At 38.5% G+C, this 19,574-nt stretch overlaps 1 protein-coding gene across 2 annotated transcripts in view; it reads left to right on the plus strand.

The window, feature by feature from the left end:
- The first annotated feature begins 4,071 nt into the window (after positions 1-4,071).
- The window catches only part of PDE7A (phosphodiesterase 7A), a 113,593-nt gene continuing 98,090 nt past the window's right edge, over positions 4,072-19,574 (plus strand). For both annotated transcript variants that reach the window (XM_081265939.1, XM_081265938.1), the window contains exon 1: positions 4,072-5,494. In XM_081265939.1, the coding sequence (XP_081122065.1) occupies positions 5,357-5,494 (138 nt within the window). In that variant the 5' untranslated portion in view covers positions 4,072-5,356. The remainder of the gene's footprint in view (positions 5,495-19,574) is intronic.

Raw genomic sequence — 19,574 nt, forward strand, 5'->3', positions numbered from 1 at the left:
TCTGACCCTTGCCTATCTACCTAATTCTGGCTTCAATGGTAACATACCTTGAGATCAACCACAGTGTACTAGTTCTGTAGGAATGCAGGATGATGGAGTTAGGGAATCATGGATGCTTCCATTGAGATTTCAAAGACCTGGGAAGGCAGGCAAAATGTAGCAGGGCTGAAGTCCTTGTAGGTTGCTTCTGAGAGGATGACACATGAAGATGTGAGAAGGAAGGTGAAGGTGTAGTAGAGACCTCTGAAATTAAGAGATACCAGTAACATGAAATGTATGCCTAGTAAAGCTGTAGGAATCAAGCAGAGATAGCCAAGAAAGAAGCCATGTGAGCTGCAACCAGCAAAAGACCATAAGGGAGGAAATACATAAGCCCTTTGGAGAGAACATCACAATGCCATGTGCCTGGACATGGAGCTACAGAATTTGTTTTCCAAGCTGCATTTCAGTCTTGTTTTGGTCCCATGCCATCTTTCTGTATCCCTATTTCTCCCTTTTGGAATGGGAATGCTTCCTCTGTGTCATTATGTATTGGACATAGGTTAACTTGCTTTTGATTTTTATTCTCACAGTTAATAGTTTGCCTTGAGTCTCAGATGAGATTTTGGACTTGGACTTTTTGGGCAATGCTGGAGCTGTTAAGACTCTGGGGACTCTTCAAAATGGACTAAATGTATTTTGCATTGTGAGATAAGTATGAGCTTTTGGGAGCTAGGGATACAATGTTATGGTTGAGATATTAAGTGTCTCACAAAAACTCTTGTGAGACAATTCGAGAATGTTTAAATGACCAGATTATGAGAAAGATTAATCCACTGATATGGATTAACCAGGTGGTAACTGCAGGCAAGTAGGTTGTGACAGAAGGAAGTAGGTCAATGCCTTTGGGGTTTATATTTTGTCTCAGGGGTGCTGAGTTTGCCCTGCTTCCTGTCTGTCATGTTCTGAACTGCTTTCTTCTGCTATGCCCTTCTGCCATGATGTTCTGAGGTCAACTTAGACTCACAGTTATGGAGTCTGCCAACCATGAATTGAACCTCTGAAACTGTGAGCAAAATAAACTTTTTTCCTCTAAATTGTTCTTGTCAGGTGTTTTGGTCACAGCAACATAAAAGCTCACGAAAATAGTGACAAATATACAGCCATGGTCCAGGATTCAAGGGGTAGGCTTGGGAGTGGATCCCCACTTTTACTCCTAGTGAAGCACATGCAAAATTTTTGCTTTCCATCTCTGTAATTTTCTGCTTCTCCTAAAGAACAATGCTCCCACTAGGGCATACCAGCAACAGTTCAATTAAATTGAAAGATGAGACAGTCACTTGACTATTTTGAGCTTTCTGCTATTTAGCCAACATACCAAGAAGGGATCATTGAACTACCTGAAGTGATTGATCCCTTCCAAGCAGACTGATTGCACACATCAAGCTGCTACACAATGGGAGAAGGAAGGAATACGAATGGAAAGCAGGAGATTCTTTGGAGATGTTACATGGTACTTAGAATTACCAGGCTCTGTGATGTAACGTAATGGAAAACTACCACAATCCAACAGAAGTAGAAACTCTAATAGCTCAGATCCTTCAGGAATGCAGGTTTAGGTGTATTCAAAAGGCAAGGAACTACTAACAGCTGAGATATTTACTGAAGGTGAAGGGAATATTAAACAGGTAACTGAAGAGAAGGAAGATAGTTATAAAAATAGTAGCCATGACAATTTTACTAGTTGTAGATATAAGTACTGTAATATTTATGGGCATTTTCCTTCATTTGTATATATATATTAACCAACTTTTTTTTTTTTTCTGACTGGGTACATAGCTCAGTGGTAGGATGCTTGCTTAATATGTACAAGACCTTGGGTTTAATCCCTGGCCTGTTAATAGTAGATAACCTTACAACTTATTATGTATGTTTTGGAATGTCAAAGGCATATTGTGACCCACTAAGAGGAGGACTGGACATTGCTCAAAGAAGACTCTTTATCCTCTCTTGGGATAGGAGTGAGCTGATTTTGGTTGTATGAGAGAAAGCTGCATCGTAAGGGCTAAAGTAGGATTCTGATGAAGGCTTTATTTAAATATTAATTATGGATAATAATATGAGGTCAAGGTGACAAGAGAAGTTCTGAGTGGTTTTTTACTATCAATTTTTGCTACATTGGAACTACGTTTCCCAGAACTCTTTCCTTTATAGTTCTGGTTGAAATTAGAACTGCTGGCTGACCCTAATAGAAACTCACTTTTTTTTTTTTTTTTTGGTTCCCCATAAATTTCCTGGATAATTTTTTTTTTTTTTTTTACTATGTACTGAGGTCATGTTAAGTGTGTAGATTAACTTAGGGTGAATTGATTATTTTAGTAGGTTAGGTCTTTCTATTCCAAGAAGAACATTCTTTTTAAACATTCAAGTCTACTTTTATATTTTTCCCATATAGAACTTTCATTTATATAAATCTTGCATATTTTGTTAAGTTTATTCTTAGGTCCTTGTCCTTTTGTTGCTTTAGGTAATGGGATTTCTTCTATTATTTAGGTTTAAAGTTTGCTCTCTGTGATCGATAATTTCATGTATTACTTTGACAAGGGTATAATGACCACTTGGTTAAACACTTGTCAAGATGTTGCTTTGAAGGTATTTTGTGGGTGTGATTAACATGGATCATCTGTTGATTTTAAGCAGATTACCCTCATTAAAGAGGGTAGACCTCAACACTCAGTTGAAGCCTTAAGAGACCAAAGACTCAGGTTTTCAGAGAAGCAGAAATTCTTCCTCAAGACTCCAACATGGAAACTCTGCCCTAGTTTTCAGCTTGTTGGTCTGCCCTGAAGGTTTCAGATTCACACCAATATTATCTGTAACATCAAATATTACTTGAATTTCCAGCCCTGATGGCCCACCCTACAGATTTCAGACTTGCGAAACCCCATGATCATGAGCCAATTCCTTAAAATCTCTCTCTATACACATACACACTATGGGTTTTGTTTCTTGGAAGAACTGCAACTAATACACTTCTTAATGCCTGGCTCTGAAACCCAGAGTTCACTAGGGCAATTAATTAACTTACAGTCTTAGAACCTAATTCCTCATCTGTAGAACTGGTATAAAATTACCCAACTTATGTGGCTATTGTATTAACATTGTATGTAGAATACTTTTGTGTTCTTTGTTCATACTAGGTGCAGAGTAATCTACTATGATGAAAGGAGATATACCCACTTGGTGCTCTGAGTCTTATTAAATAATTTAATCATCCTGAGTTTCAGATGCTATTAAATAGGCATTTTATTTGGCACATACTAATATCACACAAAAATATTATCTTCTGGGCGATTATATATACCCAGAATTCAATTATTACTTGAGGTTAGTTCTTGCTACTTACCTGTCAGGTGTAGGGCAAGTTTGTTCCCATGAACCTACTTTCAATTTAGATACTAATCACCACCACATGAGTTTGTTGTTAGACATAAATATGGTTAGGTGAAAGTGCTCAGCATAATCCCAACCATACAGATGTTTAACATATTTTCTAGATGTTATGGGAATAATTAGAGCTTCAAAAATGGGCTGGATCAGTTGCTGTACTAAAGAGGAGCTTATTGCTTCATCATCTAGTGAAGACAAAATCCACAAGATCACAGTGGGGGTCATATTTCTTTTAACAATGAAGAGCAAAGAAGAAGAATACAAAGGAGACATAAAGTTTAAATATAAAAGAAAGAGATGCCACGGGAAGATGATAAAAGGTCTCATAGACTTTCATCCATTTATCAAAACATGCATGTGGTACCGGATCTCATCATCAGTTGGAGAGTATCTAGTACTTTCCAATGCTTGCCACCTCGCTCATGGTCAGTCATTGCAACTAAGAAGTTAGCCACATCAACAACTTTTCCAGCAGGGAAGAGCTTGTTCAGTCTGAAGTATCATAGGATGGAAAGCATTAGAAATAGTTCCTGCTGAAAAGCTGTGACAGCTTGGGGAGAAATGTGACAATATGAACATGCAAATGACATATCCAGCTTACCAAACTGGTGAAGAGTTCTTTACCTTCTCTCGTTTTCTAAAAATATGAAAAGCTAACAAAAACCAGTTTTGATTAGAAGGCCATGCAGTCTCCTTTTTCCCTTTGTCTTCTCAATATCATCATCTTTTTTTTTTTCATTGCATACTCTTATTTCTTTTAGTCTCGGATTTTTTCCACCCGTTCTGAGACCTCCCTCACCCCCTTCTCATTCTAGAGTTCTTGGTTCCCCTCTCCGCCCCGCAGGCCCGGGATGGTCCCGGGGCCTCACCTGTCAAGGGAGCGCAGGAGCTTGGCCCCGCCAAGGGACTGGCAGTGACGTAGTAGGGAGGATGGGGCCCGCGAGGTCCGTGGACGTCACTGCCGCAGCGGTCCCGAACGAAGCCCAAGAACGGGAATTTTCAAGGAGGGAAAGCCGGCGGTGTCCCCGCGGTCAGGGCTGAGTGCACCACGTGCTTTGGGTTTCTGGTGTCGCTACACCGAAATGGCACCTCTCGAGCGGGCTGAGCCCACCCCACACCCTCAGCGCGCTCCAACGCAAGAGTTTAAAGCTGATGGGGATGCCCCCAAACCGCAGGTTTATGCGCACGCGCCTTGGGTTGCGGGGAGACTGGATGAGACGCAAGGGGGAGGAGGGAGATGTGCGGCGGGAGGGGGTCCAGGACCCAGCGCTGGGTGCGGCACGGGAGGAAGGCTGCTCTCGCCCTCGGCCGCTAGCCGGTCTCTCTGGGCGCTTTGACGGCGGCGCGGGGCGCTGGGCCTGCGGCGCGGCGTCGTGACGTCACGGTGGCGGCGGCCGTGGTTGGCGCAGGGTCCGCGGCTGCAAAGTGTGAATGTGAAGTCAGGCTCCGGGGGAGGGGAGGGGCAGGGCTCCGGCGGCTGCTGCGGCCCGAGCTGGTCGCTGGTCCCGAGCCCGCGCGCTCTGGGTCTGGCCGCTGGCTACAGCCGTCTTCTTTGCGCCGCTCAGCTCCATCCTTGCTCCGCTGTCCAGGACACGCACCTCTTGGCCCGAGGAGCCCTGAGGCGGCGACGTTCCCCTTCCGACTTTGCCGGTGTTGCCCCGGCTTGCACCCAGTCCCCCTAGCCCGCAGCCCCGCGCGCGCGGGTCCTGGTAACCGGTGCCGCGGTCGCCGCAGCTCCTTCCCGCCGGCGACCCGAACGGAGGGCTGGGCTGAGGGAGGCGTGAGCGCGGCTTCTCGGTCCGGGGTCGGCGCGCGCCCGCCCTGCCCCCGCCTCGGCCCGGCGCCCTGAGCCGCGGCCCCCTCGCAGCTCAGGGGCCGGCGGCCGCGGCAGGGCGGGCGCCGCGCGGAGGCAGGGCGGGCGTATTCAATGGAAGTATGTTACCAGCTGCCGGTGCTGCCCCTGGACAGGCCGGTCCCCCAGCACGTCCTCAGCCGCCGAGGAGCCATCAGCTTCAGCTCCAGCTCCGCGCTCTTCGGCTGTCCCAATCCTCGGCAGCTCTCACAGGTAATCATCGCCGCTGCGCCGCGGGCCCACACTTGGGGGCTTCTGTCTTTTGTTTCCCTCCGCCCACCGGCTTCACCCTCTTGACACCCCTAGCCCTTGCCTGCACACTCAGCCCGAGCTTTGTTCATTGTTTGGGGATTTCTAGGCTGGCCCCTCGATTCGAGAGCCTTATCTTTCCTTCCTTGCGACTGTCCACCCTCTGTTCTCCGGCCTCCTCAAACCCCGGTGGGAACACTTTGACCCTCCGCAGGCCAGTCACTCTCAGTGCCCAGAGGTTAAAGCCTCAGGAATGACTTTGTCCTCCTAACTCGACGTCTTGGTCTGGTAATGGGGCCCCTTTTTCTTAGCTGCGGCCCCCACCCCAAGTACACCTGTTCACCTCTGACACACCTGTCCCCCCGTAACACTCCCCCCCGCCCCGCGCACACACACCTGTGCCGGGTTCTACTCTCTCCCGCCGCAGCTCAGGCGCGCCCCGCGGTGCTCTGATAGTCCTGCAGTTCTCTCTGAACAATAGGCCTAGGTACCCCGGTTGTTGCCTTCTTCTCCCCTGCTCCTTCGTTTCTGCAAATGGGCCTTAAAAGTGTCAACAGGGGAAGCAAGTCTGCAAAGTTGATAGCCACTAATCAGTTTTGTTTTTAATTTGGTAAAAAGATTTTAGGAGAGAAACCATTGATGAGCACTCACAGGAAGATTTTGTTTGAATGGTCCAATACCAGTTGCTCCTGAGAATTTGTGTTTTTTCTTTGGTAATGCTCTTGGCCCAACTCCTTAGTCCTGGCTAATTTTGATTGCCAAATTTAAAGTAGGCAGGCAAAAAGAATTTTTTTTTTTTTGTTTGCATGTGAACTGAATGCCCTCACTGCCTGCTGCAGTTAGTTCTGTGTTTATGATCACTTTTTAAATATTTTTATTTTCCAAATATTATTGCTTAATGTTATCTTCTATGGGGGTCTATTTTCTAACTCCAGTTATATTCAAAGTATCTTGAACAAGGTCTGCATTTTTTTTTACAGCTAATGTGGACAGCACCTTTTATAAATTTTGCCTATAATAAGTGTCCACTAAATAGTTATCATTTATATTTTTGCTTAAATTTTAGAAAGAGCAAGAGCCTATATTGAGTATCCTTTTGCAGTTTTTTTTTAATTTAAAGCAGACTTCTTTCACAGCACAAGGTAGTATGCTAATGAGATCAGTGTAGACTTGTAAGAATGACTAAAATATGAAGTGGCATTTCAAATAATATTACATTATTACTAATTTTGAAGGTTAGATCTGTGACCTGTGTTTTTAATACTGCTTAAAGCATTTTCAGCTTCCAGAATTAATGTTGAAGAGGTATTAATGCATTGTTTAAAAGAGTTTTAATAGTAATAATTAAAGGTTTTTAATGGTGGCAACTTTTTTTCAAATCTAACTATTATTTCACTTCCTCAGATTAGCAGGCACTTCTAAATATTATTTTACTTCCTCAGATTAGCAGGCACATGACTAATACCCATTTCCATTATGACTAAATAATAAAGGCAATCACTGATCATTTATAAAAGTATAAAATACGTATAACATTTTTGAGTTCCCTGAGGAGAAAATGAATGAGAGGGAAGATTCCAAGGGATTTAAAATGAGGCTGATGCCAGGGGTGTTACCTGATGCCTTAATTAATCCACAGAGACCAAGTTTAAGCTACACTTTTTGTTGATTTATTTTCTGGATTTGGATTTAAATGGGTAACAGAATTAGAAAAATATGACTGTGGCAGATAAAACAAATATTGTAGGGTTACACATCATATTTTGTTAATGAAAATGTTTAAAAAAGTTTCCAAATCCTAAAAAAAATATAAAGGAGCTTCTCAAACATTGGACAGAAAATTTCACAAATTAACACTGATACTAGACTTCAGGATGCTGAGATGTATGTTTATCATTATCAAGGCTTTGCATATTTTTTTAAATTTTTTTTTAGTTGTCAATGGACTTTTTTTTTTTTCAAAGTGGTGCCGAGAATCAAAGGCAGTGCCTTATGTATGCTAGGCAAGAGCTCTACCACTGAGCTACGACCCCAGGCTGGCCTTGCATATTATTTAATAATAAAGTTTATGGTTGATATTGACTTTTTTGGGGATGGAAAGGAATTTGTAATAGAAAAAAGGAAGTAGAAAACCTTAGAATCTTATTTAGAGCTTTATAAAATAAGTATTTCTTTACCCTGGAGTCCTTAGTTCCTAAAACCACAGTATAGAAATTATAAAATGTTTAGGCAGTTTTATAATTTTATTTAAGAGACTTAAAATTATTTTTAATACATTGAGTAGAAGTTATTTTAATTTTATTTTTTCTACATTAAAATCGGTTCAAAGCTAGCATCCTTTTTAGTTCTTTATTTTTGCCATCGTTTTGGATCTCAGTTCATAGCAGGTAATTAATATTTGTTGAATGAGTGAATAAATACTTTTGTTACCTTTGATAATCAGTTTTAAATTTGAAAAAAAAAGTAAGGACATCAAAATAAAGTAGTTACTGGTTTATCCAAAATTTGGTTTAGAACTTGTTATTAGAGACTAATAGATCCAGGAAATAAGCAGAAAAAGACTCTGAGGAACCAAAATAGAATTGGAGATCCACTCAAAGTTTCTTAGATTTAGACAAATTTTTCTTAGTAGTGGGATGAGAGGCAGCTATGGCCATTTGCACTGATACCAGCAGAGGTTGACAGCAGACATACCAAAAACTAGGGATGGTAAGTAATACTCTTCCAAGCCTGCAAAGTTTTAAAAAGATACCCTGGGGACCTTTAGTTTAGGGCTTGAGTGTTGGCTACTAGGCATTGACATAACAATTATTTGAATAATAGTTATTAGTCAAAATATTGCCGAGTAAAGTCTGTTTTTAAAAGTTGAAAGATTTGTACTAAAAAAAAAAAAAAGATTTTCATACCAAACAGTTTTAAGTGTTGGTGCTTAAATGGATATACTTGGAAATTATCTGGAAAATTCATTTATGTGGAACACTAACTCTTCCAAGGATTCCAGGTAAACGAGGCATTAACTTTTTGTTTCCAGTCAGGTTGTATACTACCTTTTCAAGTGGTTAATGTGAGTTCTTAAAATTATTTGATGAGTAAAGATAATAAATGAACTCTGTTCTTTGCAATTTGGGGATATCTATTGTTGATAGCTGAATTCATTTCAGACACATTTATCCTTCAGAACCAAGTTTGTTCTTAGGGGAAAAAAACTATTGATAAGACAGAAATTGTGTCTTGTTCATCACTGATGCTTTACATAGATAGATGCTAAAGAAATGTGGTGGTTGAGCTATGTATTGATGGGGATATCAGAGCACTGCACTTGGAGAATTATTTCAGTCTAATTTTCTACATACTGGAAACAAATATTATTTAGGTTGGACTTTTGAGGTTTAATTTTTAAACTATATCATAAAATAAGTATTATTGAACAAAATATTGGGACTTAACATGAAAAGATGTGTTTTAATACCATAATATGCCAAATTTTAATTCTAATTTAGCATTTGTCTTTTTTAAAAGAAACTGTATCACAAATATTTATTCACAGAACATCTATGAGACGCCTTTTATTAAGTGTGAAAAAAATGTAAAGAATTGGTGGTTTAAGGAAAAAAATTCCTTGTGACCCTGCCATTCCTAGCCAGGTTTTCCTTTGTATGCCTTACCTTCCTTATGCATACAAACTTCCCATTGTAGTCATTGTGTTTGTTCTCTCCTGTCTTTAGCAGTGTTTGTAGTATAGTATAAATTATGAATGTTCCCCTTGGACCCAAAGTCCCCTGGATAAGAATTGGTTCCTTCTTCAAGAAGCTTACAGGATTATGAGGGGGAAAAGTAGGATTATATGTGGTATAACTAGTGTATTGGTGTTACCAAGGTATGATGAAACTACAAGGAAGGTACACCAAAATATCTGGGATAAATTAGATGTAGCTTCATGTAGTAGTTGAGACTTCTGCTAAGGAACACAGGTTAAGCAGATGTTTCTAGACAAAATTGGTCCAATGCAAGGGGGAATAGAAGAAAGGATCACCCGCATAGGTATGTAATATGTAGATTAGCACAATTGAATAGAACCTCTGTGATGATGGGCATGTTCTCTGCACTATCCAGTATGAAAGTCACTGCCATATGTAGGTAGTGGCCACTTGAAATTTGGCTAGTATGCTAAGGAAGTTAATTTTCAGTTTAGTTTTATTTATTTAAATAGCTACATATAGCTAGTAGCTACTATATTGGCAGAGCAGATGTATAGATCGTTACTTAATGATCTTTAGAGGTATGTCAGGTTGATCTGTCAGCAACACATTTACCAAATGTTGAACATAAATTTGTGTTTTTAGGTTTTTGTTGTTGTACAAAAAACTTAATAACTTTACATTTGTTTGATAAGGTCTATAGAATCACTGGGTTGGGCCGGGTGTGGTGGTGCATGCCTGTAATCCCAGCAGCTTGGGAGGCTGAGGCAGGGGGATCATATCCCTTTCATGTCCAGTCATATATTATATTACACTTTTACTGTAGTAGATGTACTATGGTACCCTGAGTTTCTTATAAATTACAGTAAGCAAGAATATGTGGTTTCAGGAATGTTGTTTGTACTATTTGTACTTATTCTTCCTTTTTTTTTGCATTTATTCTTTTGTGAAATCTCATTTGTATGTCCTGTACTTTATTAACGAGGGCACTTATATATCTACCATCTCTTTGTAAATGTGCATTATTCCAAATTACTGTTACCATTATAGTTGTATTTTCATAAGCCTGCATACAGAAGCTTATAACAGGGGATAGTGTGTGCAGTTGATGATTCCCTTTGCAAGGGACCTGTGCCACTGATTTTTGTGACTGACATTAAAAGTGTCTCTTGCTTATATTTTTCTTTAGCAGGACTTTTGGATTGTTGCTCCATACCTCCACCTGGTGGTAGAGAGGGCTCTTTATTTTCAGAATATGATGGCTGGAGGGAGAAGACAAGATGGCAAGTCAGGGCAGAGCAGAATATGGGGAAGAAAAATACATTGTCAGTCGAATAACTGCATTTCAGCAAAGGCTACACTACTTGGAGTTTTGGATAGACCAAACTTCAGCTCAAGATCATATAAAGTATGTGGCAAGAGGTGCTTTATAAAGATGCAGTAATCTTCCTTCAGTAATAATTATTATTTGTTCTATTTTTGGAGTAATTTCTACATATCAGATACCTTAAATGGTGTTTTAAATCTTTATAAAACCTCTCTCAGATAAATCACAATGGTGTTACTTTCATTTTTACCAAGGAGTAAACTGAGCTTTGAGGTATTGAGTGACTTGTCTGAAGTATCATGTGATCTTTGAGAAAGGCTTATCAAGGTCCACCTCCCTCTTTTAATCTGGTCTACCTGAACAGTAAAGGTGAGTGGAATATACTTAGAATTGTAGGTTCCTGGATTGTGGATTTTGTTGGCTTATGGATGTGGATAGGAAAACAAAATTTGATGGACTGTTTGGCATGATTATTTGAAGCCATAACCTTCACTCTGGCCTTTTCAGTCCATATATGGGGTATTTTGTTCTAGATGCCATGTTTTAGGAATATGCAACTAAGCTAAATCATTATCTGAAAGTAATGACCAGAGTGGTAAGGTGACTTGAAACTAACTACTTAGTTTGATGAGTGACTGAAATAATTAGAGACATTTAGTTTAGAGGTAAAAAGACTCAGATTTCATCCATCCAGGGTGGGAATGGAGGTGGGGAGTTGTTGGTGAGAGATGACCAAAATTTGAAGAACTGTCACGTGAATGAGAGGAAGGAGAAAAGGAGTGGGACAGTGGTTGTAGGCTCTCAATTGCTTCACCTTGTTCCTAATTTAGAGAAGATACAAGCTTCAAGTTGTGATTTGTTCAAGGAGACACAACAAGGTAGTGGGAATGGGTCACTCTGACCCTAAAGTCCATGGGTTCTCTTCTGCTTCCTTTTATCACATCTGACAAGGATGCTACTTCAGAGCATAGAAAAAGAACCAATAGCTAGGTTTAAAAGTTTGTGTTTGACCATACCAGTAGTCGAATGAACACTTCAAGAAAGTATTATAGTTTGTCAGATAATTTAATCGGTGTTTTTCATCTTTATAAAAATTCTCTGTTGATATTACTCCCATTTTTACCAAGGAATAAACTGAGTTTTTTTTTTAATATTTATTTTTTGTTGTAGTCGAACACAATATCTTTATTTTAATTTATTTATTTTTATGTGGTGCTGAAAGTTTTAAGGCATCAGGCACCTTGTTCAAGGCATCATATGAACTTTGAAATGGGCTAACTCCCTCAGTTTTAATCTGGCCTTTTTTGCTTTCGATTGATAAATTTTTTAAAAGTGAGTGTATAAGCTGGATGTGATGGCTCATGCCTATAATTCCAGCAACTTGGGAGGCTGAAGCAGGAGGATGACAAGTTTGAGGCCAGCTTCAGCAATTTAGCGGTACTCTAAACAACTTAGTGAAACCCTGCCCCATAATTAAAAAAAAAAAAAAAATTGGCCTGGGATGTGGCTCAGTGGTTAAGCATCCCTGGGTTCAATCCCTGGTACAAAAAAGAAAAAAAAAGAAAGAAAGAAAAAATGTATAGCTTGAAGGTTATACTTTGTGTTATACTTATAAAATTGTACATTGTTTTTTTTTTTAAGTTTTCTGAAGAGCAGTTTGGCAACTGAAAATTTTAAAAAATGAATACTTAGAGGATTAATGTTTTGCTTGGTAATTTACTTTTAGGAATTTATCTTGAGCAAATCTTAAGTTAAAAGATTACTCTTCAAGGATGCTCAGCCCATTATTACTTTTTGTTGTGAAGAATTGGAAACAACAAATAATTTGTAAATGGTTGGGTAGTCTTGTGGAATATGATATTTGTATTATTTCTGTATTAGATAACCACTTAAATGCTTTGAAGAATTTAATGGATATTAAATTTGCAAATAGCTAAATTAATTTTAATAGTTTTTATTATTCTCATATCATATAGCCACTAAAATGCTTTAAAGAATTTGAAGACTATTTAATCACATGGTGAAATGCTTATAGTATAATTAAGAAAAAACCCCAAGATATCTACAGATATCGAAGTTTTGTCACATGATATGCATACATATGCGTATTATACATGCTTGCAAAAAGGAAAAAAAAAAAAGCTAGATGTATTCCAAAATGCTAACTGAAATTTTCTCTGGATGGTGAAATTTTAAGTCATTTTAAACCTTTTATTCATAATTTTATTGATTTTCTTCTATTAATAAGATTTTTTTTTTTTTTTTTTTTTGGTGAGGGTACCAGGGATTGAACTCAGGGGCACTTGACCACTGAGCCACATCCTCAGCCCTATTTTGTATTTTATTTAGAAACAGGGTCTCACTGAGTTGCTTAGCGCCTTGCTTATTATTATTATTGTTTTTGCTGAGGCTGACTTTGAACTCCTGATCTTCCTGCCTTAGCCTCCTGAGCCACTGGGATTACAGGTGTGTAGCACTGTGCCCAGCCAAGAATCTGTTTTTTAACCAAAATAGGAATATAAAGTCAAGCCAGTTGTATTTGGACCAAGGTCTCCAACAGAGTGGAAGCTCTCATGATTATAAATTCTCAGTTAGAGACAGTGGAGATAACAGCTTGAAAGATACTTGGATAAGAATATTGTCAAGGGATTTGACTCTTGTGGTTCTATCCCTGGTTCCTTCAACTTCACTATTCTCTAAGTTTTTGGGAAACTCATATATGTATGACAGGTATAAGGTATAGCTCCAAGAATTCAAGTTGTGTCACCCTCCCTGGGAGATGTTGGGAAGTAAAATGGTATGATTATTGTTTTAAAGAAGAGCTGGTGAAGAGGTCTTGTCCATGGACAGTGGTGGAAGGAAGGGAAATAAGAAGTCAGGAGTTAGTCCTAGGAGCTCATTTCCCTCGGAAGGTAAAAAATATTACTGCTTTTTTTGGTTTGGGAGTTCAAATAGATCATGAAACAAGCAATAAAAAGAGAGGAAGAAGCAGACAGGTTTTCCTTTCTCTCCTTTTCTCTTACCGTCTTTGCTTCTGTGTGTGTATGTAGCAGGAGATGGATAAGAGTTTACTTGAGCATGTTGAGTTCAGGTGTCTGGGGAACATTTGAGTAGGGAGTCCAGTAGGCAGTATCTTAAGAGGAAGGTTAGGTCTGATGTTGGATTCTAACACAAGGGTTTTCAAACATTTTGTTCATATATTTCTTCAAAGAGCGTAAATAACAAGAACAAAAACTGTACCTTCTCACACATCTTGACTTTTTCATCTAAATTTATTTTTTTATTTTTTTGGTACTAGGGATTGAACCCAGGGGTGCTTTATCACTGAGCCGTATCCTTAACCCTTTTTATACTTTATTTAGAGACAGGATTTTGCTAAGTTGCTTAGGGCCTCACTAAGTTGCTGAGGCTGGCTTTGAACTTGCAATCCTCCTGCCTCAGCCTCCCAAGCCCCGGGGATTATAGGCATGCGTAAGCGTTCCCAACTCATCTAAATTTCAATATTTGTAAGTGATATAATTTCTGATGTATTGTTTAAACCATGAGGCCCCATCTCTTGAATTTTCTATCACCTCTTAATAGTAATGCTTTGTTGAGGACTAAGCCTTTTACCATGTAGACCTCTGGGGAACACCATACTCAACTATAGCAAGAATACGGAGAAACCTCATTTACAACTTTAGTAGATGGTAATATAAATGCTTTATTTTAGTTGTATCACCCGTGTTTTTTTTTTTCAGAATTATTTGCATAAAACAACAAAGTGATCAATAATCAAAATTATCTTAATGCTTTGTCAGGTAGCATCAAGATTTGATTTTCCTTCCATTTTCATGGAATTAGTGACACCTCCACTTGAAAAAAGATTTGATACCCAGTGTTTAGAGTAAATAATTCTTTCAACATATGAATATGTATATATATATTTTTCATACTGGGATTACACCCAAGGCTTTGTGCTTGCTTTGCAAATGCTTTATCAGCTGAGCTAAATCTTAGCCTTTTAACAATTTTTTTTTTTTTTTAAATTTTGAGACAGGAACTTTCCTAGTTGCCCAGTTTGGCCTCAAACTTGTGATCCTCTTGCCTTGGTCTCTGATTAGCTGGGATTACAGGTGTGTATCTGTATCTGGCTCAACATTAATATTTTGAACTGTCGTTTTGGATCCGTAGGTGATGTTAGACCCCAAGACAGTTCTTCACCATAATTTTTTTTAAGAAAGTGTGAGAATTAAGGTTTCATTTTTAAGAAGTGGCAGAAATGAGGAAGAGGTGAAGGGGGATAGGAGCCAGAGGTAGAGGAAAATCAGCATGCTGCATCAGCAGTGGTTCTAGAAAATTGTGCATTTGGAAATTGAGGACCTAATAGTCAATAACCCTGAAACATTCCATGCTCATGTCTTCTAGGAGTTGCATAAAACAGTCTACTGGTTTTCTGTATTCCACTTCGTTGCTGTATTTTGCCATTCTTTATAACTACACAGAAATAACACCTGAATACATCTGTCAAAATTTTCTCTGGTTTTTGATTACTCCTAGTACTGGATCTCTATACTTCATCTCTCTTGTTCTTCTTTGAGAATGAAATCAGGATGTCAGAGCTTGCAAGTGACCACATAAATAATTCCATTCCCAATGTTTTAAAGATTTAGTAGTTTAGGATCAGCAGATTATGTGATTTGCCTAAGGTCACACAATTAGAAAGTGGAGCAGCTTAGGACTGTAAATTTAGCTCTGCCAACTTTTAATCTGTTGCTTTTCTCACTATATCCCTGCTTCCTTGTAAAAGGATTGATCTGTAGGATTTAAGTGGTGATCTTTCTCACAGGAACATTATTCCTGTGAGTGGCATGTCTTTTTTAATACATTGAAAGCATCTGTTTATAGATGAGTAGTTATTTGAAAAAGTTGGAGTACAAACACTCAATTCTGAAATCGTTTGAGTTACTTCTAATTAAAATGTAATCAGAGATAAAGTAAAACTGTTCTTGAAAGCGTAATGGGCCAGTTGGAAAGATAGCATTTGATTTATTGAAATGTGATTTCTGTACAATGTAATAGGAAAAATTTTTATGAAAGATATATCTCACCTGCACTTTAAAATTAACTGATGAATGAAGCCTTTTTCAACTTGGGGAATAAGAGAGACAATATTCCTGATATACAAAGAACTAACTGCAGCATTTTGTGTTTACTATGTGTGAAGTGATGAGTAGTGGAATTTTTTTTAAAAAACTTTTTTCATTTTGTTTTTTGCATGAATTCTTCAGAACAAACATTGTTTTAAGAAAAGCAATGGATTTATCCTTAAAAATAATAAAAAGATTATTACTTTTAACGAGCAGTACAAATTCTTATGAAAATAGACTATGCACTAGATAATTGGCAGAAGATGCAAGCATTTCTAAAAAGAAACAAATGTGGAAATCATGCGTAGCATCTCTAATAACCAAGAAAGTGCAAATAAAACTGGGGAGGGTAGGGGAATACTTTCACATTGGCAAAGACAAACAAAACCTACTGTTAGTAGGGGTGTAAGAAAATGGATTTTCAGAAATCAGAAATCAACAGCAGGTTTTTGAAATCTTCCCATTTAAAAATAGCTTATATTTGTTAGAATATCATTTAAGTAGAATTTTAAAATTATTAAAGAGACTGGGGTCTAGTTAGTCAATAATTTAATCAGTACAATATGTGAAAGTGAGTTATTCACCATTGTATCTCTGTTACCTGGCACGTAGTATGTGTTCAAAGGTGTAAATAAATTTCTATTCTTTTAAATTTTTGTTGTATTAATGAAATACACTGCATTCTTAATGAAAAATGAAGAAAAAGTAAGTATGTGATGGCTAGTTAACAAACAAATTTTGTCTACTTCAAAGCCCTCAAGAATATTTATGAAATAGAATCTTAGAATATTAATATTAGGAGAGACCATGGAGATTAATCTCCTCAACATACAGATGAATAGAGATTAAAGACATTACAGAAATCCCTTCTGTTGAACAGGTCTGTTTTTGACTTTTCAATGTAACCTGAACATTTTTGAAATGGATGACCACTTTATAAGGTAGTCCATTGGTGGGTTAAATAGTATTTACCAAATATTCATGTCCAGCAAGAACTTCAGAATGTGACCTTACTTGGGATAAGCATCTTTGCAGATGTAATAAAGTTAGATGAGGTTGGATTAGGACAGGATCTGAATTCAATGACTGGTATCTGTGGACTCTCAGAAACTCAGACACACACAAAGAAGCAGCCCATGTGAATGTGGAGGGAGAGATTGGAGTGATACAGCTATAAACCAAGAACAGCAAGGATTGCTGGAAGACACAGACACCGGGAAGAAATGAGGAACATTCTCCTCTAAAGCATTCAAAAGGAGCATGGCCCCGTGAACACCTTGATTTTTAACCTCCAGCTTTGAGAACTGTGAGACAATAATTTCTGTTATTTTAAGCTACCCAGCTTGCAGTATTATATAATAGTAGTCCTGGGAAACAAATACAAATGGCTTTTTTTTTTTTTGAGAGAGAGAGAGAATTTTTTAATATTTATTTTTTAGTTTTCGGCGGACACAACATCTTTATTTTATTTTATTTTATTTTATTTTATTTTTTTGTATGTGGTGCTGAGGACTGAACTCGGGCTGCATGCATGCCAGGCAAGCGCACTACCGCTTGAGCCACATCCCCAGCCGCCTACAAATGGCTTTGATTGTTTAAATTTTTGTGTTCATACTTTGAATCTGTAGACACTTACTGAACAGTGTTTATGTACTTGTGCTCTGCTGGGGGTTATAAGTAAGACATGTTCCTGCTGTTATTTTTGGTGCTTGGTCCAGTAGGAAAAACAGCAGTGCAAATACATAATTACAATATGTTTCAATAACATTTTCTAATTAGTATAGTGTACGAAGTTAAGTAATGGCACTCAGAATTGGGAAATTGTGAGAGGTTTTACAAAGTGAGATCATTGTACTTGATTTCAAAGACCCACTTAGGCTGGGCATGGTGGTCCACAATTCCAGGGATTTGGGGAATATCACAAGTTAAAGGCCTGCCTGGGCAATTTAGTGATACCCTATTTCAAATAAAAATAGGAAATGGCCGGGGGGTATAGCTTAGTGGCAGAGTGCCCCTAGGTTAAATCCCCATTACCATTAGAGAGAGGGGATGGGTTGGAGAGGAGGGAGGAAAGACAGACAGATAATGGAATCAACTTCCATGGTAACTCTGCTTTATCCTACCACCTCTTGTGCTGCCTTGTTTAGGTCACATTTGACCTGCTGCAGTAGTCTCCTGCCACTAGAATTCTGTCTCCCCAGGTGGCTTGAAGTAATTTTTTTTGTGTGTGTGTGGGGGGGGGCGGGGGGGGGCACCAGGGTTTGAACTCAGGGACATTCAACCACTGAGCCACATCCCCAGCCCTGTTTTTTTTTGTGTTTTATTTAAAGACTGAGTTGCTGAGTGCCTTGCAGTTGCTGAGACTAGTTTTGAACTCACAATTCCCCTGCTTCAGCCTCCAGAGCCCCTGGGATTACAGGTGTGTGCCACCTAGTCCAGCTTGAAGTAATTTTTTAAAATGCAGATTATGTCATTCCTCTGAAAACATAAGTGGTTGGTTTCTTCTCCCACTCAAAATTATATCCAAACTCCTTTTTATGGCATGGCCCCACATAATCTGGCCCCTGCTGCTTTTTCAGTTTCATTTCTTTTCACAGTGGTGTTTTTTTTATTGTCAATATACCAGCTTTGTTCCTATCTCTGATTTTGCTCTGGCTCTTCTCTTGGACACAGGATCCTCCAGTGTCTCCTTCACATTCAATCTTTGCAGAGGAAACTTCCTTGCCCTGCCCCGCCATTCAAATAGCACACCCCTTCCCCCAGTCTTATCATCTTGTTTTATGTGTGTCACACATCACTAACTTGACTTTTGATCTCCACCCCCACCTCACCTGCCACTTCTGCCGCTATAGGATATATGGGAGAATGTGTGGTCAGGAAACAGGGATCTTGTTTTCACTTTTTATTGCAGTGACCCTGGTGTGCAACATACACAGAGAAAGGGTTCTATACAGAAGAATGAAAAAAACCTTACTTTTTTAATTTCATGCTTATCATTTCAGAACATGTCATGATAATTTTTCTTTGGACGAGTACCAAATTGTATACCAAATATTTTATACGATTATAAAATTTCATTTTATAATCCCACCTTCATCTCTATCCCCTTTCTGACTTGGCTTCTGTGACACTGAAGCTCTCATAATTTGTAAGTTTATGTAAATCTCACTTAAGAATGCACTGAGATTTAGAACAGTACATTGCCCACAGCAACACAGCTGTAAGTGGTGTTTCTAGGATTTGAACCTAGATATTTTTCTAACTAGAGCTGCTCATGTGCTGAGCTGGTGTGGAGGACGAACCTTTTGGTGAGTGGGAGGTATAAATCCAGAATTAGAATAGGAGCCCTATCCTTTTGGAATAGAAATAGCAAACACTTATTATTTGTATCTATAAGAAGAACTGGGTGATAATTTGTTAAAAGGAACTTTAAAAAGTAACTTGAATTTTTTTTAGACTAGAATTAATATATGCTTGTTATAAAATACATGGAATATACAAAAAAAAAGAAGAAACATCATCCATAGTCCTACCACCCAGAGATAACCACTGTTAACATTTTAGAATATTTTAATCCAGTATTTTTTCTGTGCAGTAATGAAACATTATGATGATCATCTTTACACATAAATCTTGAATTTTGAAATCATTTCCTAATATAATTTCTAGATCAAAACAGATTGTCAAAATTTGGGTGATGCCAATTTATGTTTCCATGAGCAGTGCTTGAATGCGTTTTTATATGATATTTTTATTTTCCTTTTCTTGGACTTTTGTTGATATTAAATTTGTAATATATGTTTACTATTAATTACCTGTATCTTCTATGACTTGTTAAGATCTATTGGCTGTTTTTATTGGCAACTTAGCTTATCAGTCAACTTTTGAGT

Source organism: Spermophilus citellus, assembly GCF_964194105.1.
Source record: "Spermophilus citellus genome assembly, chromosome: 14".
Classification (NCBI taxonomy): domain Eukaryota; kingdom Metazoa; phylum Chordata; class Mammalia; order Rodentia; family Sciuridae; genus Spermophilus; species Spermophilus citellus.